This window comes from Dendrobates tinctorius, unplaced genomic scaffold (genome assembly GCF_039654945.1).
Source record: "Dendrobates tinctorius isolate UK_male_01 unplaced genomic scaffold, ASM3965494v1 ptg000162l, whole genome shotgun sequence".
Taxonomy (NCBI): Eukaryota; Metazoa; Chordata; class Amphibia; order Anura; family Dendrobatidae; genus Dendrobates; species Dendrobates tinctorius.
Genome location: NW_027361829.1, coordinates 8450924 through 8477111, shown reverse-complemented (window position 1 = coordinate 8477111; position 26188 = coordinate 8450924). Strand labels below are relative to the sequence as shown.

The 26188-nt window shown below is 43.6% G+C and overlaps 1 protein-coding gene across 3 annotated transcripts in view; it reads right to left on the bottom strand.

Annotated features, from left to right (window-relative positions):
- Positions 1-1202: 1202 nt before the first annotated feature.
- The window catches only part of UPP1 (uridine phosphorylase 1), a 38186-nt gene continuing 13200 nt past the window's right edge, over positions 1203-26188 (bottom strand). For all 3 annotated transcript variants that reach the window (XM_073549841.1, XM_073549843.1, XM_073549842.1), the window contains exons 3-8: positions 25786-25906; positions 25389-25547; positions 18250-18364; positions 15832-16041; positions 12827-12973; positions 1203-4958 (exon numbers count right to left, since the gene is read on the bottom strand). In XM_073549841.1, the coding sequence (XP_073405942.1) occupies positions 4819-4958; positions 12827-12973; positions 15832-16041; positions 18250-18364; positions 25389-25547; positions 25786-25906 (892 nt within the window). In that variant the 3' untranslated portion in view covers positions 1203-4818. The remainder of the gene's footprint in view (positions 4959-12826; positions 12974-15831; positions 16042-18249; positions 18365-25388; positions 25548-25785; positions 25907-26188) is intronic.

The following is a 26188-nucleotide window of genomic DNA, read 5'->3' as shown; positions in this document are numbered from 1 at the left end:
CACATACGGCAGCAGTGGCTCAGCATTGGGGTATCAGTAGGATAAGGGTTTTTTGGCAGGTTGGGGATAGGTGGTGATGGGGCTGGAACATGAGAAGTGAAACGTGTCTTTCTTGTATTCTCTCTAGCAGAGTCCTGGCTGGAGACGTTGTCATTGTCAGTCGGGGTCAGATGGAAAAGACGTGAAAAGTGAAAGATTCCATCAGAAAGAACGTCGGCGGTAAGACAGAATCTGTAACACTGCTGTTATCACTTATATGTTCTGTAGGACTGGCATCTACCACTGACCATATGGCGGTAATGTCAATATTGGTCTTTATATAGAGATTATTTTCAGTAACATCCCATTCATCTGCTGAGGTTCTCCTACATCTTCTATTAGGATGCGTCACTGAGTTGTAATCAAGGTTTCACCCCTCCTGAACCAAAACCCTAGCTACTCCTCTGATGAGGAGGATTTAGTAGTAGTGGGACTCCTCACTCCCATATTCCTGACCAGTATGGGTTTTGCTGAGGCTTAGCCAACTCAGCTAAGAGAGGTTGCCTCATTACAATCACAGAAAAGGCTGAAGGAAAGCTTCAATGAGTCACAGCCTCTGGACTGACATGACGTGTTCCTGAGGAGAAAATGCAGTGATTGAATGTGCTACATGGCGAGTTGCTGGAAAGTCAAGCCCGCATACATCCCTGGTAGCGCGAGACAGCAGTATGGTATGTTAGTTAACACCTAGCTGAGCAAGACTTGGTTGTTTTTGGTTTCTTTCCTATTTGTTACCATTTGGCTGAAAATAAAGCCCCACGCTTTCTTTATATGGACTGTGTCTGCCTAGGTCACTGCCACAATGCCCTAGCGCAGAACAACTCACATTCTCGCTCACCTCTCTGGCCCATCCAATATTCACCGTCAGCTGTATGGTCCTCGCCACATCTAGAGATTTTCGCATATTGCACTGGGCCAGGAGTTCCGACTTTGATGGGGCCTGAAAGTTTCTGTGCATGACGCTGTGAATTTTCACAAGCTTGTGAGTTGAAGATGCAGAGAAGACCAGAAAGGTGACATGGAGGGACTAGAAAGGTGAGTACAGAAATTTGTTTTTTCATTCTGGTTAAAAAAAAAAAAAAAAGTGGCCAGTGACCACCATTTTGCTGAATACACGCAGGTGAAAATTACAAAAGAAAAACAAAAAAAAAAACCAAACAGGATTTTGGCCATTTTGGAATCTAGTAAAATTTATTCGCTCATCTTGTCTATTAGACATTACAATAAACATATAGGAAATAAAAGCTTTTTTTATTAAAAATGTCATAAATTAGTCTCTCTAGATATACAGTATAAATTATACACCATATATACAATATATCTCAAACAATGGAATCAGTGTGGAGTTACCATCAGAAAAGGAAGTGAAGCGCAAACAAAACACCATACTGAAACATTTCAATAAATACAATGAAAACTACAGTAGATGGGTTACAGTTCAAGCAGAATTCCAAAGTACGCAACACATGAAGCAAGCATATGTGAGTGATGTACAGTTCTGATACATCCCCATTCTTCTAATGCAGGGCCTCATATTGTGCGGGAGGTCTCCCCATTGAGGCGCCCTCTAGTGTTGGTAAGGCGCAGTAAGCTTACTCCTCCTGTAACTGGTGAAATGTGTTACGTTGTATTGTTTTTATTGTGTGTACATGTCCCTACTTAATTGTAATGTGCAGCGGAATATGTTGGGGCTATATACTGTAAATAAAAATTATGAAATGCACAGTTCTTTTTCTTGCTGCAGCAATCTATGGTTTAGCAACATAATTGATTAATTTAGTAAAATTTTATTGCAATACAGGGTTCAGGATTCAAAGGTATTTTTGGCATGGGCTTCCACCACAGATGGTAAGGAACTGTCATGCCTTTGGTTTGTCTAAAGATTCCTGAGAAGAAAAGGTTGGAGAAGCTGTGCCCTAATGCAAACAGTCTTGATTAAAAACCCCTAATCTCTATGTATACCTATGTTCTTTTCCAGTTTTCACATCTACTACAAGTGGTCAGATCTCGCTGGAGTGTAGTACTACGTTCAGTGTGCACATTTTTTCCTCTCTTTTAACTAGTAATAGGACAATAATATTATTTGTCACTTTAGATGCATCTTCATTTGTATTACATTTACAGGGATTGTCTCATGAAGACAACAAATAACCAAAAACCCTACAAAGTCATAAGTAAATGATAGAATGACGACAACTACTCAGGACCCCTTGTGAGAGCCACAATAGAAAGTCACTTTATGGAGCTGCGCCCCTATTGATTTGAGCAGTCCTTTTATTACATGGAGGAAAATTAACCCCTTCATGCCCCGGGCAATTTTCCATTTTTCCCCCCTTCTTCCAAGAGCCATAACTTTTTTTTATTTTTACATCAATGTAGCCATATGAGGGCTTGTTATTTTGCAGGACAAGTTGTACTTTTGAACAACACCATTGATTTTACCCCATATTGTACTGGAAAACGGGAAAAAAATCCAAGTGCGGTGAAATTGCAAAATTCCACAATTGTTTGATGGTTTTTTTAAATTTACCATGTTCACTATATGGTAAAACTGACCTGGCAATATGATTCCCCGGCTCAGTACGAGTACGCAAATACCAAAACATGTATAGATTATTTTTCATTTAAATGCTTAAAAAAAAAATCCGAAATTTGTAAGAAAAGTTTTTGCCCTTGTCGCCATTTCCAGAGGCCAGTAGCGTTTCCATTTTTTGGGATCTGGGCCTATCTATTGGGCCGTGAGCAGGCGGTTTTATTGATACTATTCTGGGGTACATATGCTGATTTGATTGACTTTTATTGCAGTGGTGCGGTGACCAGAAAAATGTAATTCTAGCGTTTTGATTTTTTTTTTCTCATTACGTCGTTTATTGATCGGATACATTTACTTTATATTTTGATGGATTGGACATTTCTGAATATCAATAGTAAATGTGTGTTTTTTTATTATTATTTTATTTTGAATGGGGAAAAAGGGGATGATTTGAACTTTGGGTTTTTTAAACTAACACATTTACTGGCTTCAGTAATCCCCATAGGAGACTTGAAGCTGAGATTTTCCAATCACCTGTGCCACATATAGCAGGGCTTCAACATTGCTAAGTATAGCAAAAATCATGATCTCCTTTGAATGCTTGCCCCACGATCACGTAAAAGGGGCGATACGGGACATGTGACGCACTTCCAGACGGCACATGTTAAATGCCGCTGTCAGTGATTCACAGCAGCAGTTAACAGAGGCACTTGATGGCTGATTATATCAGCCATCAAGTGTGGATCCAGTTGCGGGGTTCAGCACTCAAGCCCGAATCAAATGCAGGGACACGGCCAATGATGTAAATATGTCATAGGTCGTGAAGAGGTTAATCTGAAAAGCCACCATGTAATTCTACAGGGACATCTGGCTGAGACTTTTCCTGGCAAAATAAGGACTGAGGGAGATCAGCTGTTTGCTGCAGCAGCTATGTTTTAAAATGACTTGCCTCAAATAAAAGCTTTAAATGGAACCTGTCATGTGAAAAACTATATTAACCTGCAGATATGGGGGTTAGCTTGCAGGGTAATAGCGTTTTGAACCTGCCCGGTGCCAGCACTTACAGCCCTGTTGCCGTGAGGAAATTAATTTTATGCCTCTCGGTAAGTTCAGGTTTTAGTCACGGGAGTGGGGCTCACACAGGTTCAGTCACTGCTCTGTGTAAAGAGATCATTGGCTGTAACCGCGCTCCCGACAATGCCTGACATCCGGCCCCAATGCTGAGCTGCTGTAAGTCAGTTCCGGAGGTGCAGTTACCGCTGCCGCTCTCTATAAACAGAGCAGTGATTGACCGGCACTGGGCAGGTTCAGAACGTTATTAAGAGCCTATTGTGCCCTAAACAGTCTTTACGATCCTCCGTGTGACTAAGAACCGATAAGGTAAAAAGGATCCTCCAAATGCAAAATAGTGGCTAAAAAGAATTGATTTTTATTTAACAATTATTTTAAAAAAAGGACATAATTAAAAGAAAGGAGATGGCAACACAAACAAACAGAAGGACGAACTGCCGAAACGTGCGTTAGGAGGCTCCACTGTTGCACTTTGGAGCGCTGGTAGCTATGCCTCTCTGTATGCCTATACTGAGTTTTGCTTAGTAAACCATATTTGTGTCACTGCCCCTGGTCTGTCTGCTACCAGATGGTTTGGGATCATGCTATTACAGCCTTATTTCTAATATCCAAGCCGTCTGGTCTGCACCACACACCTGGGACAGTCTCCAGCATCATGTACAAGTATTAAGCACTCAGCACGTTGTTTATTGCATATTAACCCTTACTGTCTTGGATTTTCATCATGATGTATATTGCATTGTTAGTGTGATTAGGACTGCAACATCTGTTTCCATCACCAATATTAGGTACTTACTAGTTTACAGGCTCTATATGTATAAACCCCTATAAATGGAGTGATTCTTATTATAACCTCTGAACAGAGTATTTTTCATTTTCTGTTTGTATGTGTTGTCATTTCCTTTTTTTAATTCTGTCCTTTTTTAAAATAATTGTTAAATAAAAATCAGTACTTTTTAGACACTATTTTGCGTTTGGAGGATCCTTTTTTCCTTTCTGGTTCTTTCGCTATTGACCTGCAGTCTAACCCCATACCTGCAGGTTAATAGCAATTTTTCACAACAGGTCCCCTTTAAGAAATGTCATATAAGAATGTATGTCAAATGTACATATCTAGCTCTACAAAACATCTTAATCATCACAATGTAACATTAAATGACAGTCATAACACAGACTTAAACCTGACCCATATGATTTTTTATAAAGTATCCAACCAGCTTCTGAGGCCTTTGTTGATACTCTACCAAGACATCATGAGAACTGCTGATCTGGTCTCCATCCAAACGATTCAAGAGTGTGACACAAACCACCGCAGCTAGAATGACATCAATGTTAGCAATAAATCACAGGCAATACATACAGAATATACAGGAGTTTATTCACTGCATTATTTTACCATCATTAGAATAAAATAACAAAGCTGCTATTCCAATAATATTAACTTTTTTTTTTATTTAAAGGGAATCTGTCAGCAGGATTACACACCCCAAATTATGTATGTGCTCATGTGGCTCTTTCAAAGACAAGTCCAGCAATAACTTTACCTAGACAGTCTTTTCCTCTATTACTAAGAAATCAGTATTTGCATTGATAATCAAATAGCTATGGTAGATCTGAGGCCTCTGTCACTCCAGCTCTTTCCCACCCAGTGTTGTCTCCTCCTCTCTGTTGTCTCGTATGCCTGAAGTTAAACAGCATAATGGCTGTCAGTCAAGCAGGAAGAAGTGACGCTGGGAGGGGAATAGATTTGGAGTGACAGAGGTGTCAGATCTACTGGCTCATATGTATATCTATTCAAACACTGATTTCTCCGGCACGGAGGAACAGGCCACATAAAGGTATTGCTGGACTTGTCTTTGAAAGACCTAAATGTGCATATAATAGTTTGCGGAGTGAAATCCTGCTGACAGATTCCCAGGCCATGCTTCTCTTATTAGGGCAGAACTGTATGATCACAAATTTGTCCTATAGGAGCGATCAGAGAGCACAGCAGATAAATAGTGTATGAATCCTGTGTACTCCCCTTCTGTATTCCTTCATCAATTCTATTAGCCGAACAGCACAGTTTTTTCTGTGCCATGTTGGCCGATAGAAGGGCAGACCTCTCCTAAGCCATTCTGTCTATACATAGGGTGGCATAGTGTTATGCTAGATCCAAGTTAAGTTGTGTGACAGTTGTAATTTTAAGTATAAACTTACATACTATTTATACTGCAGGAATAAAGTGTTGAGGCATGTACGAGAATGTTATTCCAACATTTTTTTTAAATATCTGACCTTAAACCATGTTAGTGGTACACATCTAGCAAATATGAATGCATGTTTAGTATATATGTTGCATAAATCTCCCGGTATTATGCAGTTTGGCACTGACGCCCATAATTGGCTGCAATAATCACATGGGTGCATGGAACGACAAAGTTGCAGCCAGGCAAACAGAAGACTGGCGCACAGTATCAGAGACATGGTGCTGCAACGGCGGGGATAAGTGAGAATAAGTTGGTTAGTTATTTTATCAGTTTTGATGGTGCATTTTTTACTAACTTGGAAAACCTCTGACTCCGTCCTTCCCTACCGTGAGCATTTTGCTGATCTGGATCTGCTCCATAATGGGCTTGCAGGCTAACAGCAGATATTTTGCTTGACTTTGATCACTGCTGTTTAACCATTTAAAGGTAGTCTCTCAATTCATGCTTCTCAAACCACAGGCAGCATGAATCCAAGCCTGGATACATGATTTCAGCCATGAATGTTTTTCTCTGAAACGCCTAGCAATTTTTACTATATATTTCAACTTATGCTATACACTGCATTATGATTTCACCTGACGTGGAATTTTTTTCCCCCTTTCTTAAGTACTTTAAATGCTTGTCACGATTTCTCTGCTCAGTGTGCCTTGGACACAGTGAGTGACAGTTCAGTTTTCCAATCTAGTGCAGGGGTGTGCTGAGCTTTCAATATTTTCATAGACAGTCCAGTCATCCCATCTGAGACTAAGAGGAGTTCAGCTTACTTCAGGTGTTCCCTATGCGAAGTGATTAACAAGTTAGCTAAGTTGTCAGTCTCAGACCTCTGCCTGTAGCATTTGCTCGGTGGTGCCCATTTGCCTTTGTTGATCTATTGCTGCCTGACCTTTGACCTCGTTCTGACCATCTGTTTGTCTAGCCCCTTTGCTCTGCTATCCTCCTGGTAGTCTGATCTTGGACTGTGTCCTGTGTACACCTTTACCTTTCCCCTTTAGCTTACGAGGTGCTCTCTCTTGGTATCTGACACTTGAACATTTGACTATCCTTCTTTATAGCTTGTCAGTGAGTAGTGACTAGTGTCACAATGGTAAAGTAAATGGCGTTATTCAAGAGTACAACTTGTCCCACAAAAAACAAGCCCGCATACAGCTATGTCAACAGGGAAAGTCTTAGTTACTCACCGGTTAACGGTATTTTTCGGAGTCCATGACAGCACCACCTGAGAGAGGGGATCCGCCCTTCTTAGGAACAGGAAAACCTACAGATACAAAAGGGCGGCACCTCTCCCACGCATCAGTTGGATTACAGAGTATAAAAAGAGGACCTCCAAGGTTAATGCATAATTATATGTACAACAATATCAATACTTAAATCTTTATCACCCGTGGATATGTACAAAGGGAAGACGTGCACACCCAAATTAATTAAGGGAAGGGAATCTATGGGTGCTGTCATGGACTCCGAAAAATACCGTTAACTGGTGAGTAACTAAGACTTTATTCGGTCGTCCATGACAGCACCACCTGAGAGAATTACAGAGAGTAATCACTACTTTAGGGGGGGACTACAGCCTGCAGAACCCTGATACCGAAGGAGAGGTCTGCAGAGGCACCCAAGTCTAGTCTATAATGACTATAAAAAGTGCTCGGAGAGGACCAAGTGGCCGCCTTACAAATCTGGTCGATGGAGACTTCCGACCTCTCGGCCCACGAGGTTGCCACGGCTCTGGTGGAATGCGCCTTCAATTTCTCCGGAGCTACTCTACCTTTTGAGGCATAAGCTAACGAGATTGCTTCTCTAATCCACCTGGCTAGTGTACTTTTGGACACCCCAAGACCTTTCCTAGGGCCTTGGTAGGAGACAAAGAGAGCATTGTCTTTCTTCCAGGGATCGGTAGCTGCTAGATACTCCAAGAGGCATCTCCTAACATCTAAAGTGTGTAGCTTCTCCTCTTTCTCATTAGTTGGTTTAGGGAGGAATGATGGAAGGACTATTTCCTGCGACCTATGAAAGCTGGAGGCTACTTTTGGTAAATATGCTGGGTCGGGTCTAAGTATTACCCTATCCTCCTTTACCTGAAGAAAAGGTGGGCGCCTAGACAATGCCTGAATGTCGCTTACCCTACGGGCTGACGTTATGGCTATTAGGAAAGCTATTTTGAGGGACAGGCTCCTAATAGAGGCCAACGAGATGGGTTCAAATGGCGCTTCTGTCATAGCTGTGAGGACTAGGTTCAAATCCCATGGCGTGAGTCTATTCTTTACTATTGGTCTGGATCTACTCGTTGCTTTGATAAATCTTTTGACCCAATAATTAGCCGCGATGTTGCAGCTAAAGAGGGCCCCTAAGGCGGATACCTGTACTTTAAGGGTACTGGTGGAGAGACCCAAGTCCAGCCCTTTTTGTAAAAATTCCAAGATCTGGCCTATGGGGACGGAATCACCAGTATTTACATTTGAGCTTTCGAGGAACCTTTTCCAAATTCTGACGTAAATCTTAGTTGTCACTACTTTCCTACTTTTTAGTAGAGTGTCAATTAGGTCTGGAGAGAAGCCTTTACTTTCTAGCAGTGACCGCTCAAATTCCACGCCGTGAGATGTAGGCCAGCCACCTGAGGGTGAAAGACCGGGCCCTGGGACAGAAGGTCCGGGATGTCCGGGAGAACCCAAGGATCGTCTACCGACATGATCCTGAGGTTCGAAAACCATGCTCTTCTGGGCCAGAACGGGGCGATGACTATGACCCTTGCCCTGTCTTTCCTGATCTTCCTCAACACTAGAGGAAGTAGAGATAGGGGAGGAAAGGCGTAGGCTAGCCTGAAGTCCCATTTTATCAGAAGCGCATCTACTGCCAGAGGAGTCTCCCTGGGATTTAGGGAGCAAAACTGTGTCGTTTTCGAGTTCTCCTTGGTGGCGAATAGATCCACCTCTGGCTGACCCCATCTCTGCACAATCTGAACGAAAATGGAGGTGTTTAAGGCCCACTCTCCTTGTTTTAACAGATTGCGGCTTAGGAAATCTGCCGCGATGTTCTCTTTCCCTCTTATGTGAAGAGCCGTGAGAGATAAAAAATGACGCTCTGCTAGCTGGAACAATTGTCCTGCCACATTCATCAGAGTTCTGGATCGAGTTCCGCCTTGGTGGTTGATATAGGCCACGGCCACTCGATTGTCCGATAGAACTCGTACGTGATGGCCCTGTAGATACATAAGGAGCTCTTTAGCTGCGAGTACTACCGCGGTTAATTCTTTCAAATTAGAAGACATTTGTATCTGATCTCGTTCCCATAGGCCCTGGACCAGAATTTCTTCCATATGTGCCCCCCAACCGGAAGGACTTGCATCCGTGGTGACCACGCGGGTAATGTTATACTCCCAAGGGACCCCTCTAGACAAGTTATTTCTTTCTAGCCACCATTCCAGGGACTTTATTGTGTTTCTAGATAAGGTCAGTCGACCTTCTAAGTTACCCCCCAGGATTCTCTGATACCATAAAACTTCGCCCTGTAGAGTTCTCGTATGAACTTGGGCCCACTGGACTGCGGGAATGCAGGATGAGAGGGAACCCAACAGGGACATGGCTTTCCTGAAGGACATGGAGGGGTTGTTGGAGGCGTTCAGGACCCGGCCATGCAGGTGCAGCAGCTTCTCTGGGAGCAGACGGCATTCCTGCTTATTTGAATCTAGGGTTAGGCCTAGAAATTGTTGAATTTTTAATGGCTGCAAACGGGATTTTTTGATATTAAGTATCCATCCCAAATGCTCTAGAGCCGCCGTTGTTTTTTCTAATTGTTCTAAACACTGCTCGGCTGAACTGCCTATTATAAGGAGGTCATCTAAATAGGGGACGACTAGAATGTTTAGCTCGCGTAGATGGGCCATCACTTCTGCCATCACTTTGGTGAATACTCGAGGCGCAACCGCCACCCCGAAGGGTAGGGCCGCGTACTGGAAGTGCTGGATTGACCCATCCAACTGATCCGCCAGTCTAAGGAAAGATTGGTGTGCTAGACCTATGGGTATATGATAGTAAGCGTCTTTCAGATCTAGGACCACCATGAAGCAGTTTTGAAACAGCATTTTTATTGCGGTGTTGTTTCCATTTTAAATGGACGTACAACCAGGAATTTATTGAGGGCTTTGAGGTTAAATATAGCCCTAAATGAGTCGTCCGGTTTACGGACCAAGAACAGGGGGGAATAGAAGCCTTTCCCCCTCTCTTCCTCTGGAACTCTCGTCAGGACTTTTTTGTCCAGTAGCTCGAGGACCTCGGTCTCCAGGGCAGCTTGTTCTAGCGGGGAAGATTTGAGTGGAGTTACCTTGAACCGATCTTGGGGAACGCAGGAGAACTCTAGGTGCAGTCCTGTAGCTATCACCCCCAGTATCCAGCTGCTATTCGAGATTCTGGCCCAGGCCGGGTAGAAGGCAGATAATCTTCCTCCTACCGGAGCCACTAGTCATTGGGGCGGCTTCTTATTATCCCGTGATGGACATTCTTGGCGCCCCCCTCCTCCATACATGAAGCCCGTACCTCTGGTTTTTTTGTTGTCCCATCTGTTCTGATCTCTGGCCTGTCTCCTGCGGGAATACCCTTTCCTAGAAAAGGGACGTCTCCAGGATGTATTCGGCAGACTCGGAAATTTCTTTTTCTCATCCCCGGCCTTCTCTAACAGTTCGTCTAGGACGGGGCCGAACAAGTATTCACCCTCACAGGGGATAGAACAGAGACGGGACCTGGCTTGGATATCTCCCGGCCAGCATTTTAACCAGAGGGCTCTTCGGGCCGAATTAGACAAACTTGCAGACCTAGCCGCCATTCTTACTGAGTCCGCCGAGGCATCTGCCAGAAAAGCAGCAGCATTCTGGATAATTGGAAGAGACTTACGGATGGAGGCTCGCGAGGTTCCATCCCTTAGCTGAGAGTCCAATTGATCCAGCCAGACCATCATGGATCTGGCTGCGCACGTGGCTGCTATTGCTGGCCTTAGGGCGCCTGCTGACATCTCCCATGTGCCCTTTAAAAAGGAATCTGCCTTTTTATCTAGGGGGTCTTTAAGGGAGGCCATATCGTCGAAGGGTATAGATGACTTTTTTGAGGCCTTAGCTACCGCTGCATCCAGCTTGGGGGCCTTATCCCATCGACTTACTATTGGGTCCTCAAAGGGGTATCTACGCTTGAAAGCGGGCGGCATAGAACCCCTTTTTTCCGTTTTTTTCCACTCCCTGTCTATCAGGCTCTGGACTTTTTCGTTTAGTGGAAAAGTCTTTTGTTTTCTGGGGTCTAGACCCCCGAACATAATGTCCTGAGGAGACAGTTCTGTCTTTTTTTCTTCTACCCCCATGGTTGACCTTATGGTTTTAATTAATTTATCCATTTGGTCCAAGGGAAAGCAGAACCGGCTGGAATCCTCTTCGGAAGAATAAGAGGAGGCCGAGGACTCTGAGGAGATATCTTCCTTCCTAGGGCCGACTGAAGACTCTGAGCCTGAAACACTAGCTCGTCTTCTTTTAGAAGAACCTTCTTTTGATAGGGCTTTTATTTCAGTCCTGATTAATTGCCTCAGGTCTGTAGCGAAGCTTGGAGCTTCTTCCGCTACCTGTATAAATAGGAAAGAGTGTAAGAGTCTGATACTCCACTCACGTTCTACCCCTCATCTCCGTCCCTACCGTCTGTCTCACGCAAGACTGACACAATCTCTTGGGGTGGCCATCTGGTAAGGGGCAACTACAGAGGGCACATTCCTTGTGCTTCTGCTTCCCTGTGGCCTTCTTCCCCTGAGAATCAAACACATAAGGGGACACTGCATCAGGGTACATTCTCGCAGATCTCTTACCCTTGCAGATGAGGACAGGTACCGGATCATGGGGGGCTGCGGGAGGATCCTTTGACCTAGAGGAACTGCTGTGGCTCCGTCCACTTGAACGTCCCTCCTTCCTCTTAGGTTGGTCACTGGGGCGCTTTGCCACGGGCTGCACCTCTTGTGGGTCCATGGGGGCTTCTGTTGTGTCCATCGCTGGGCCTCCAGAAGCACCTCAGCAGCGATGCCTTCTGTCTTAAGAAGGCTCCCCCTCCGGATTAGCAGGAACTCTGACCGGTGTTCGGGCCCCCCATTGGACCGCTCCCCGCGATCCTCCCGTTCACGTGCGTTCACCACAACCGGAAGCCGCCGGCATCTGACTTCCGGTTTCGGCGCTAGGCCCCGCCCCTTCGCCGCGTCACTTCCCCGCGCGATAGAGGCCGCAGGGACGCGCGGCAAGGGGCTAGCACTGCGCCGCCGGCTCGGAACCGCCGCTCCCTTTGTGGGACACCGCCGGCGGCGCCCGCCCGAACGGACCGCACCCCCGGGGGAAGGAGACACAGGGGGACCCGCTTACCTCACCGGTCCCGTGGAGAAGGCGACCGCCGGACCCTGTCTCCGCCTGCTCTTACCACTGCCGTGGAAATCCTACCCGGACCCACCGTGGCGCATCCAGGGCCCCCAGCGAGACCGAGGTAGGAGAACCCCCCGCTACCTGAGTCGGTCCGCTGGCCTGGGATTCGGTTATCCATGACGGACGATCTGTAGGGAGTTCTGTCCTTGTTAGGAACAGGAAACCAACTGATGCGTGGGAGAGGTGCCGCCCTTTTGTATCTGTAGGTTTTCCTGTTCCTAAGAAGGGCGGATCCCCTCTCTCAGGTGGTGCTGTCATGGACGACCGAATAAAAAAAAAGTTATGGCTCTTGTAAGAAGAGGAGGAAAAAAAAAGTGCAAAAATGAAAATTGTCTGGATGGCTAGAGGGTTAACCTCTTGTAGGTTTTCTTTTGATACTACCATAAGTAACTGCAAAATTGTGAATAGAGCTTTTTAGGGAGACTTTATAATTCTGCAATGTTTTAGAGAGGGAGATTTTCACTTGGTGATTAAAATCAATTAGCTTGATAAATACATTAACCTTACCTCTCAGACCACTGATATTGCACATTGCTGCAAACACTGATGACTCCATCTCAATGTTTCTTACTCCAGCCTCATATGCAGCTTTCAAGTACTGCATTTTCTCCTCTTCTGTGTAGGAACAGATTGCTCCATCAAGACGAGCTTGACCTTTTATTTGAAAATATAACAAAAATAAAGCTTAGATACTGATTTCCTACTAATATGTTGGGCTGTTCTGTCTTTAAACTTGGCACACAAGTAAAAAAGAAGCAGAGTAGGTGCACACGGTTAGTAAACAATGCGGGATCACTCACGGAGACGGACATGTGGTGCATCTTTCCAGACCGCCGCATGTCTATTTATCTTGCAGAGACGCGAATTTCCGCAAGGTAAATTTCACCCGTATAAAGTATTGGATGCAGTGAATCCACATGATTCAATTAACACATGCGGAATCGCCTGCGTTCACTAGCCAGCGGCACTTTGGACGCAGCGGACATATGCTGCTTCCAAAGCGCTGCCGATTCCTGACCGTGTGCACCTACCCTTACTAGTGGCAATGTACAAATTGATCATCGGCTTCACTTTCTAAATAATTAGATAAATGATCTGTTATTTTTTAAATTTTTATTACAATCTTGACGCATACTTTTTACAGTTCTAGTAATTTTATTAACCCCCTATGTGAGGTGCAGTGGTCTCAAGAACTGAGCCTGTACTGCATATGACACACCCGGCTCCAACCTCGAACAGTGATAACCACCGCTAGCAGCATTTAAATTGTTCTGAAGTCTATGCCAGCCCATTCAGAGGCCCATCAGCCTCAATGTGGAACAATCATGATGCATTTCTACTGCCGCTGGGGGGCTTATCAAGGCATCCATTGCAAGCCTCTTTGCGGTATATAATAAAAGCAATTAAACTATCACAGATTCAAGTGCTCTAGGAGGCCAGAAAAAATGTCAAAAATAGTTAAATTAAAAAAGCAAAAGAAGGATGAATCATTCCTTTCCCTTTACTTATATAAAAGTGTCTTCCAGCGAATACGGACAGTACAAACTAAGCACATTGCCATGTAGGGGTACAGCCCTATCAAAATTAAAAGTTGAAGATCTGAAGTTTAAAGAGCTATGCTAATTAGGGTGCTTGGTGTTCTCTTGGGGTGGCGAAACAGCTCAGTGCACCAGTTCGCCTACTGGTTTTTCATGCTCTGACTCCCTCTCTGGTTACTGACAGCGCTGACTTGCCTGGAGTGAGCATTGTCTGCAGAGAAAGCTCAATCAAGCCAAAGCTGTGACTCACCAGTAAGTGAGGCGGAAGCATGCAAGACCAATGTTAAGAATGATGGACAGAATCTTTGGCCACAAAAAGGTTGCACCGGGAACCCCAAGTAGAATATCTGATTAAACTGTGGAACAGAAGAAGTGATTGAAATGCTAATTGGCAACATGGTGGCTCAGTGGTTAGCATTGTTGCTTTGCAGCATTGGGAGTCCTTGGTACAAATTCCTTCAAAGACTACATATGCATGGAGTATATATGTTCTCCCCATGGTTCCCCCACACTCCAAAAATATACTGACAGGGAATGTAGATTGAGAGTCCCAGTGGGGACAGTGATTATGTCTGTGAAGTGCTGTGGAATATGATGGTGCTATATAAGTGAATAATATAAATAATGGTGTGATTTTCAGAGGGAGTATAACCTTTACAAGGTTATGTGTGTGGTTAGTACATACATGCGGTCTAGACGTGCTCGGCCTCGGTCAACACAAGTGAATTGAGAGAGGCCAAGTGTATCTAGTCAGAATGTGACTAGAAGTATGCAAATCGCCTACTTGCTATCACAAGACCAGAGAACCCAGACAGTGTATGGTTCACATGCTGAAAAGATTCAGCAGTCTGTGAGCACACGTGACTGCACACTTCACACGAGACCAAGCAACCCCTTTTAGGTACAAAACACAGAAAAGCACAGCAAAACAAACGTCTAAAAATACTCTGTTGTAAAAAAAGTTACAGTAAACAGCAAGTGCTAGTAAAAAGATGATAAAAAACAGGGTATTTGGTTGATACTTTTTTTTGCAAACAATGTATACTAAGCCGCTCTATGTCAGTGAGGTTGCGCAGAGACGCCTGGCTGACCTGAGGTGAACTGATGAGTGTGGGAAAAAATGCAAAAACTTTCCGACGCTCATTAGTTCATCTCCAGTCAGCCGGGGAAGCTGCGCAGAGATAAACTAATTCATTCTGGCAGTGGTTTACAGCGAGCTGGTTGTATTAGCACCGGTCCCGTTCTAAACCACTTAACCCCTCCTGATGGATTGCAGTGGGGGACCTGACTGACCAGCGGAGAGGTAAGGATATTGTTGTTTTTTTTTTTATATAGGTCCATGGATTATTTATGGATTAGCAGGAGGAATAAATCTGGTCAAAAACTTGGTGTCTTTATTTCATTAAAAGAATTTTTAATTAATGTCTGGTTTTTTAATCGCATGCTGCGATTGTCTTGGCCCGTAAACTAAGGACGAGAAATATATGGCTGATGAGAGCTGCCCCATAGAGAAACATTGGTCTATGGGCAATACGTGGTTTTTACGTCTCTCACTCGTCCGTATTTTTCTCTAGTGTGACGCCGGTCTTACTGTCTGCTGAGCTGTGTATCTAATCCTATGCTGTGTGATACTGGGCTCCTCCTGCAGTCTGTGTCATAGGGTGGTCTGTGTCAGCAAGGTAATAAATTATGTTATTTCCAGCTTTACAGAAAGACGATAACACCATAGAAATGGTAAGAATAGTAGGCCTCAGTTACCACAGCTGTCTACAAGGAAAACTGTTGCTCATAGCAACCAATCACAGCTCAGCTTTCATCTTTTAAACAGCTCTGGTGAAATTAAAGATGCTTAGTGATTGGTTGCTATGTGGAGTGGGCATAGCTTGATATATACACACACACACACACACACACATACTGTACATACACAGTTTTATATATATAGATGAAAGAATATATAAAAATACAATTTACCTTCATAGAAATCCAATGTGCACATTGTGCTTCCAATAACTGTATTGAACTCATTGATTTCTTTACTGCATTGAGCCAGTTGTTGTGCCAATTCACTGTTCAAATGGGTACTACGAATCACTGTCTTTCCAAGGACTATCTGCTCAAACTCGGGCTTAAAGCACGGATTCACAGACTGGCTTGTAATCACCACAGATCCTGGATCAATACCTCAAGATATAACACAAAGGAAACCATCAGATCTTACACAAGGTAAAGAAAGTTTCAACATTTAATCAAAATAGTTTCACAAATATAAAACATTAACTTGGATGGGCTAAAGGGCATAAAAACAGGAACCCAAAAGTTCCTAAATGGAGAGCTCGGATAGTGATTATCATCTGGCCATCATAGTAGACAGCAAGCTGAATGGCAGCACTCAGCGTCAAGAGGCTGCAGCTGGAGCAGATCCAGTCCTCCAATGCATTCAAAATGCAAACATTTCATACAGAGTACAAGGTATAAAAAATACCTGTCCGGACATATTTACATATGGAAGTAGAGATATGATTATGTCAGCAATTGTCCACCAATAAAAAGAATACCTTTTTTGCGGAGATTCCATGTACCAATCATGAGGAATTTAGCGCAGAATTCATATGCAATTCAAGCTGAACGTGCATTGGGGGAATGTCAATGCACTTTGAAGAAGCAGTCTCCATGCACTGACAGGCGCCCCTTGTACTTACAGCCCGATTTACACATGGCTTCTTTCCTAGATTTCCCATAACTGGTACATCAGGTTTCTCCAAAAAAGTTGTCATTTTAAAAGGAGTTAGGTGCCATACCACAACTTGCAAATATAAAAAGGTCCAGGAAGGTACTTCTTGATATCGAAAAACACAAAAAATAAACTTTAACAAATGTTTTGTTTAACAGTGAAATACAATAATGGCAGTTTGTAGGAAAAAAATATTACTAGCAAATGAATGCCTAAATAAGTACCAAATAAGATGCCATTTTGAAAGAAAACCCACAACTAACACAAATGTAGGTAAGGCTTCCTGTCACGGTTTCATAACTGAATGTGGTCTAGGAACAGCTCAGCCGCCCATTGAAATCTGGAGTGTGCTGGACAGGCAGTTTTGTGACAATCCAGTCATCCAATCTGGTCCTGGGGCACGCTGGGCTGTCAGCCCTGCTGCTCAATCTGGGACAGCTGCTCAATCTGGTCTGATCTGTGGGCACTTCCCCAGGTGCCTCCCATTCTCAGATAATTTGCTAGGTATTCAGCTGGCTTGCAGTGAGCAGCAGATTGTCAATTCTAGGTGTGTGTGCTTAGCCCCGTTTCTGACTTCTGATCTTGTTTATGACCTTGGATCTGTTGTGACAATTCTCATGGATTATCCCTTCTGTTTTTGACGCTCTCTGACTTCAGGCATCTGGCACCGGACATGGCCTCTGACTATCCATTTGTTGTACTCCCTGGTTTTGATGTGCCCTTCAGGCATTTGACCCCAGACTGTCTTATGACCACGCCTTTGACTTACCCCTCTGTACTACAAGCCCTGCAGGTATCTGCTATCTGACCTCCTGACTCCCCTGTCCCACGGCTTTTGTCCGTGAGTAGTGACTCCGTGATAACATGACTTGCAAGAGCCGGTGTAATCACCAGCGTTATGCAAACCTTGCACATGCATGCGGCTTCTTTCCCTCCCTACATTGAGACTCTGAAGCCAGGTGTATGCATGTCAGCTTCAGAGAGGCGCAATGCACAGGATCGGACGTCTTCTGCATCCTGCTTCAAAGGCTTAATGTAGTGAGGGAGAGACTAGTCTGGGGACACTAATGCCCCATAGACTAGTCAAATGCTTCATTTACATACCATAAATGGGCTACTTTTTCTAAAGATCTATTTATGTGTTTAATATAATAAATGGATTGTTAGGCAGGGTATTTAGATATGTAGATACAACTACTGGTTGATCTAGGGGCACGAGGGACCTGACAAGTTCACTTTAAGGACAGAAAAGGCCTTAGGGGGAAAGTTATCAAAAAATGACATCTAATAAACCAATATAAAGACTATAGTCTGCTAGGGTAAGATGCGCCAAATCTATTTGTAGGCATATGCTTTCCAATTTTTTGGTGTATTTTTTAGCAAATTTGTCGCTCTGGGGTATACTGCCCCTTTTTGCTAATTCACATAAAATACAAAAAAGTTGCAAAATTGTGCAAATTATATTTGCAACTTTTTGACACCCTAGGGTATGAGGGATGACAAAAATTAACCCTGCCGTTTTAAATAGGTATGTGTAAATTCTCACTGCATAAACTGCCTTCACATTATGATGAGCTAATCTGTTTCACATTGTTAAACTTACATATCTTCCAACACTGAAAGTGGACATTTTAGAAAAATTAGAAATATAATTTTACCTATTCCTCCTGATGTGCCAATACGAATAACCGTGACATCAGTACATTTGGAATGATACAGTAATTTGATCAGCTCATGGAGCATTATGGAAATAGATGGAATGCCCATGCCATGCTGGAAAATAAAGTGCTGTGTTAAAACAAAGCTTGTTTCTATAAAACTGAATACAAGACAAAGCAAAATTATTATTTTTCAATTACCTCCATGTCCATAAAAGAGGAAGATGTCGGGGCAGCGACGATGACGGTGTGAGTATGAGAAACGGAGTGAGAGAAAGGAACGTATGTGGAGTGAAAGAGTGAGTGGACATGAGTGGAGGTGAAAGGTGAGAGGAGTGTGTGTTGAGGCGGTGTGGTGTGTTGAGGGTTAACACGTGCGTGTGTGTGGTGACGTCACCGGTTACAACTGGACGGAAGTTGTTACAACCGGAAGCTGGTTAGGGCATTTATTATTATAGATGCTGCTCCGCACGTGTCCGTGTTTTTACACAGACTATATGTCCATGTAAACCACACGAAGATATGTCAGTTTTTTACTGGCCGCATTGATGACAAGGGCCAGTACAAACTTCTGTGAACCACTGGGGGGTTCAAAGTTCTCACCACACATCTAGATAAGTTCCTTGGGGGGGTCTAGTTTCCAAAATGGTGTAGTTTGTGGGGGTTTCCACTGTTTTGGTACATCAGGGGTTTTCCAATCGAGACATGGTGTCAGATCTCAATTCCAGCCAAAAACGTCAAATGGCACTGCTTCCCTTCCGAGCTCTGCCATGCACCCAAATAGTGGTTTACCCCCACATATGGGGTATCAGCGTACTCAGGACAAATTGCACAATAACTTTTAGGGTCCTGTTATCCTTGGGAAAATAAAAATTGGGGGTGAAAAGATTATTTTTGTGGAAAAAATATGATTTTATTTGTACCGCTGTACGTTATAAACTTCTGTGAAGCCCTTGTGGGTTCAAAGTTCTCACCACATATCTAGATAAGTTCCTTGGGGGTGTCTAGTTTCCAAAATGGGGTCACTTGTGGGGGGTTTCCACTGTTTAGGTACATCAGGGGCTCTCCAAACGCGACATGGCGTCCGATCAGAATTCCAGCCAATTTTGCATTGAAAAAGTTAAACGGCGCTCCTTCCCTTCTGAGCTCAGCCATGCGCTGAAACAGTGGTTCCTCCCCACATATCAGGTATCAGCGTACTCAGGACAAATTGCACAATAAATTTTACAGTCCAATTTCTCCTGTTACCCTTGGTAAAATAAAAAAATTTGAACCTGAAGTATTTTTTTTTTGTGAAAAAAAAAAAAGTTAAATGTTCATTTTTTTTTTTAAGTATTCAAAAAATTCCTGTGACATATTTAAAGGGTTAATAAACTTTTTGAATGTGGTTTTGAGCACCTTAAGGGGTGCAGTTTTTAGAATGGTGTCACTTTTGGGTATTTTCTATCCTATAGACCCCTCAAAGTGGCTTCAAGTGTGATGTGTGGTTTGTAAAAATAAAATGGTGTTGCAAAAATGAGAAATCGCTGGTCAATTTTTAACCCTGATAACTTCCTAACAAAAAAATTTTGGTTCCAAAATTGTGCTGATGTAAAGTAAACATGTGGGAAATGTTTCTTATTAAGTTTTGTGTGCCGTATCGCTGTGATTTAAGGGCATAAAAATTCAAAGTTGGAAAATAGCGAAATTTTAAAAATTTTCGCCAAATTTCTGTTTTTTTCACAAATAAACGCAAGTTATTTGAATGAAATTTTACCACTAGCATGAAGTACAATATGTCACGAGAAAACAATGTCAGAATCACCAGGATCCATGGAAGCGTTTCAGAGTTATTACCTCATAAAGGGACAGTGGTCAGAATTGTAAAATATGGCCCGGTCATTAACGTGCAAACCACCCTTGGGGTTTAAGGGGTTAAGAAAGCAGCTGCTAAAATACCATTACAAAGCAGCAAACAGGTATTTGAAGCTGCTGGTGACTCTGGAGTCCCACAAACCTCAAGATGTAGGATCCTGCAGAGGCTTGCTGTTGTGCATAAACCTACTTTTCGTCCATCTGTAAACAGTGCTTACAAGCAGAAACGATTGCATTGGGCACAGACATACATGAAGACAAATTTTAAAACAGTCTTGTTTACTTACGAGTGCTGTGCTACCCTGGATGATCATCTTCCAACAAGGTTGCAAGGAGGTGGCAGAATCATGTTTTGGGCTGGAATCATGGGCAGAGCGCTGGTATGCCCCTTTAAGATGACTGAAGTTGTGAAAATGACCTCAGCAAAGTATATAGAGTTTGAGTGACCAATTTCTGCCATGCTATAAAAAGAACTTTGCCATCAGTAGCAAATCATCTTCACGCCTGAAAATGCACCATCTCCTGCTACAAAGAATACCACCGAGTCATTGCGTGCTATGGGCATACAATGAGAGAAACTCATGTGGGACCACCATCCTCCCCTGACCTCAACCCTATTGAGAAGTTTTGGAGCAAAAGGTCTGAGGTTGGGAGGCAATTCACATCACACTAGTTTGGTGAGGCTATTCTGAAATCCTGCAAAGAAAATCAAGCAGAAACTCTCCAAAATCTCACAAGTTCAATGGATGCAAGAATTGTGAAGGTGATGTTAAAGAAAGGGTCCTATGTTAATATGTAACGTGGCCTGTTAAGATCTTTGTGATTGAAAAAGATTTTTATTTCGGTAAATGTGACCTAATGCTGCAGATTCAACAAATGATGATTTCCAATTCTTCACAACCTACAAAATGTTTGAAAACTTTGTTGTGCATAATAGTTGACTGTGCATTTTGATTTTTTTAGTTTTGAAAAAATACTGTTATCATTGGGAGGTTTGTCCAATAAAATTTAATTTATACTCTACTCTAACAGTTGATGAGCTGATCATTATGCAGACTCATTTGCATCAACCATTTAGGAAAATCAGAAAAAAAATGTGATTTGCATAATAATTTGGAACGTGGCATATAAGGGAAGCTAAGTAATTTCTTTTTGCCTTACCGGAAAAACACTGATTCAAAATACTGATGACACCGGTACTGTTTTTTTCTGGTACCAGTTTTATATGGACGTGTGTAGGGGGCCTAAGGCTGTGTTTGAACAAAGCCACTGCTGTATAGGGACAGTGTTCCCTTTCATTTACCTAAGACATGCCACTGTATAGTCATACTATGGCATGTGTTGGCTATTGAGCCAAAGTTAAAAATTATATCACATGCTTATATTTTTCTTGTGGTGGCCCAGTGTGTAGGAAAGTGCAGTCTCTTCCTCTTCCCGACATCGGGATCCAAAAAGATGGCGTCGGCGAAATCTCGCGAGATTACGCCGACGCCATTTTGGATCCCGATGTCGCCCATGCCAGCGACATGTTGTTGCGGCGACGCCATCTTTAATATCGCGGGACTTCACGATATCCAAGATGGCGTCCCGCAAGAACATGTCGGCGGCCTGGAGAACGTCTGGATCCTGGATCGCGGCGGCGTAGGAAGATGTCGGGGCAGCGACGATGACGGTGTGAGTATGAGAAACGGAGCGAGAGAAAGGAACGTATGTGGAGTGAAAGAGTGAGTGGACATGAGTGGAGGTGAAAGGTGAGAGGAGTGTGTGTTGAGGCGGTGTGGTGTGTTGAGGGTTAACATGGCAAGAGGAGTTAACGACGTCGGCGAAATCTCGCGAGATTTCGCCGACGCCATCTTGCATTCGTGAAATTGCGTCATTTACCTCACGCCGACTTGCTGTGCGGACGCTTGGCATTGCCTGTACCACCATAACTACTGCTGCCTTGGTCCTATGCCTGTTTACTGCCGGTGTCTAATTACTGGACCAATTTGCCTCTACCGCCATAACTATTGCTACCTTGCTACTCTGCCGGTGTCTAATTACAGGGCTAATTTGCCTCTACCGCCATAACTACTGCTGCCTTGCTCCTCTGCCGGTGTCTAATTACAGGGCCAATTTGCCTATACCGCCATAACTACTGCCTTTGTCCTCTGCCGGTGTCTAATTACAGGACCAATTTGCCTCTATCGCCATAACTACTGCTGCTTTGGTCATCTGCCTGTTTACTGCCGGTGTCTAATTACAAGGCCAATTTGCCTCTACCGCCATAACTACTGCTGCCTTGCTCCTCTGCCGGTGTCTAATTACAGGGCTAATTTGCCTCTACCGCCATAACTACTGCTGCATTGCTCCTCTGCCGGTGTCTAATTACAGGGCCAATTTGCCTCTACCGCCATAACTACTGCTGCCTTGCTCCTCTGCCGGTGTCTAATTACAGGGCCAATTTGCCTATACCGCCATAACTACTGCTGCCTTGCTCCTCTGCCGGTGTCTAATTACAGGATCAATTTGCCTCTACCGCCATAACTACTGCTGCCTTGCTCCTCTGCCGGTGTCTAACTACAGGGCCAATTTGCCACTACCACTTCATAACTACTGCTGGGCAATTACAGGGTCAATTAGTATCTGTTTACTCTACAATACTCCAGGACGCCTTCTTCACTGCCAGATAACTGCCAAATAGACTCCTTTACCTGTGCCAACATGAGTCATAACAAAAAGTATGCCAATGCCAGTGAAAGGAAAGCAGCTTTAGCACTACGACAAAAACAACGCCGTGCTAATGAGACTCCTGAGGAAAAACACCATCGCCTTGAGAAGATTAAGGCTTATAAACGCCGTCGCCTCACACACGAATCCCCTAACTCTAAATCCATAAGATTGGCTGAAGAAGCCTCTGCACGCCGTCACCGCCGACAACAGACGGCCTCTTCCTCATCATTATTATTAGACCCACAACAGGATGCTTCCACATCAGCATGTGGAACAATTTACTGCTACACTTCATCCCATATGCCGTTCACTGACATAACTAATCAGCAATCTGTTTCTGCCCTATCAATACCACCATTCAATACCGATGCACAGTATGCCAATGCCAGTGAAAGGAAAGCAGCTTTAGCACTACGACAAAAACAACGCCGTGCTAATGAGACTCCTGAGGAAAAACAGCATCGACTTGACAAGATTAAGGCTTATAAACGCCGTCGTCTCACACACGAATCCCCTAACTCTAAATCTATTACACTGGCTGAAGAAGCCTCTACACGCCATCACCGCCAACAGACGGCTTCTTCCTCATCATTATTAGTAGACTCACAACAGGATGCTTCCACATCAGCATGTGGAACAAGTTACTACCACACTTCATCCCATATGCCGTTCACTGACATAACTAATCAGCAATCTGTTTCTGCCCTATCAATACCACCATTAGTCAATACCAACGCACAGTTTCTTCACATACAAGCTGCAGTTAGCCCGCAGAAAGTGCAACCAAGACAAATATACATTGGTCTCAAAACTAGGCGCACCCCATCGGTTGGACATGCACTTCTACTACAACCTCACATTTTCACTAATGATGAAAATAGTATTACCGAACACAGCTGTGGTGGCATGACCCATGTATGTGAGCATTGCGAAGCTTTGCATTTTGTAGCAGAGATACCTTCTGATAACAACTTTACGCTCTGCTGTCAGAAGGGTAAAGTCCATGTACACATACTACAATATCCTGATGTCTTTACACGTTTGCTAAAAGGGCAAAGTGAATTTAGCAAAAATTTCATGGATAATATTCGAAGTATTAACAGTTCCTTTGCTTTTGCTTCCATGGGTGCAAATATTTCACCACCTCCTGGATATGGCCCATACTGTTTCCGCATACATGGCCAGATCTATCATAGAACTGAAACACTACATCCCTCAGATGACCAGCAACACGCATTTGCCCAACTTTACATTCTCGATACCACTACCGCAAACGAACAACGCTTACGATGTAAAGAAAATCAAAAATGTCATCCTACATTGATGAACATTGCCCTTCAAATCCAAACTATTAATCCTTTTGTGGAAGCTTATCAAATGTTACGTGATGTGGAAGAACAAGAAAAAATTAAATCTCTACAAAACGGAACTGTCATGCCAAACATCACTATGGCTATTAAACAAGATCGTACTCAAGACCCTCGACGCTACAATAATCCCACTGTCAGTGAAGTAGCAGTCGTGTTTCAAAATGACAATGGTGAGCCACTAATGTCCACTCGCAGGATTTCAGAATACTCAAGATGGCATGGCCGCAAGAACATGTCGCCGGCGTGGACAATGTCGGGATCCAGGATGGCGCCGGCGGAAGATGATGTCGGGGATCGTGGAGCAGCGACCATGACGGTGTGAGTATGAGAGACGGAGTGAGAGAAAGGGTCGTATGTGGAGTGAAAGAGTGAATGGACGTGAGTGGAGATGGTGAAAGGTGAGAGGAGTGTGTGTTGAGGCGGTGTGGTGTGATGAGGAGGTGTGTGTGTATTGAGGGTTAACATGGCAAGAGGTGTGTCACTATCCTCTCGATGCGATAGCATCGGGCCTTAATCTACTATAATAAATGCGCTAAGCAGCTTCCGGGTTGTAACAACTTCCGTCCAGTTGTAACTGGTGACGTCACAGCACACCTCTTGCCATGTTAACCCTCAACACACCACTCCTCAACACACACTCCTCTCACCTTTCACTATCTCCACTCGCAGGATTTCAGAATACTCAAGATGGCATGGCCGCAAGAACATGTCGCCGGCGTGGACAATGTCGGGATCCAGGATGGCGCCGGCGGAAGAAGATGTCGGGGATCATGGAGCAGCGACGATGACAGTGTGAGTATGAGAGACGGAGTGAGAGAAAGGGTCGTATGTGGAGTGAAAGAGTGAGTGGATGTGAGTGGAGATGGTGAAAGGTGAGAGGAGTGTGTGTTGAGGAGGTGTGTGTGTATTGAGGGTTAACATGGCAAGAGGTGTGTCACTATCCTCTCGATGCGATAGCATCGGGCCTTAATCTAGTAGGTTATAACTGGTTTGTATGGCATCCGTGAAAAAAAAAACGATACTGCAAACAGACTTATGAGGGAGGCCTTAAATTGTGGTATTCTACAACTCTTGAAAATCCAAAGACTTACAATAGTTTTAATTGGGCAAATCATTGGTTTACACCATCATTACAGCTAAAGATTTTGGAGATATTCAATTTATTTGTATGGAATGTTTATTAATCTGATTAAAATAACTTACACTAATTGCTAATACTGGTCCTACTTTGTACATGGCATATCGGTCAGTTCCCGCACATATGTTGGCAATATCTTCTTCTGGATTTCCCAGTTTCAGTTCTCCAGTAATGTACTGAGCAAATGCTTTCATCCTCCATGGGCTGCCTCCAACACATACAAACTGAAAACAGAAAAATACAGTTGATTCATTTGAAAAGGACAAGGTTGTCACAGCCATCAGCTACAGGTATGGTAGGTAGGTGGAAAGCACAATGTAAACAATGAAGAGGTCACAGGATTCGGACAAACAGCTGACGGTTGGCAACTTTAGATCCTCATTGATGCCTCCTATATGCCAACATTGTGATTCCAGAACATACCTTTAAAATAGACAATTGTTGATTTACTTATTTACTTACCTTAACATCACCAAACAAAGCTGGAAAATCATGTGTGTTCGTTCCGAGATCAAAGTGGTACAATATGTCTTCTTTCATTTTCGATAGGTGAGGATTGGGAAGGTGAATGTGCCCTCTCTCTCTACAAAAACAAAACAGAAATAATAACTGATGTTAATAAAGGGTTATTACCATTATATGTTCATAACTATTCATTATATCATCACTTGTTGAAAAAAACAGTGTCCATACATGTACATGTATGGCGCCAAGAGCTGACACTCTTCATGAGCCATACATGTAGAATGAAACGTCCACATCAATCGGTGCCATTTGTGGCCTGGTATTTACACCCTGATACAAACTATAAGAGGACAAAACAATCGGTAATAGCATTGATCTGGCAGAGCATCTCCTAATTTCA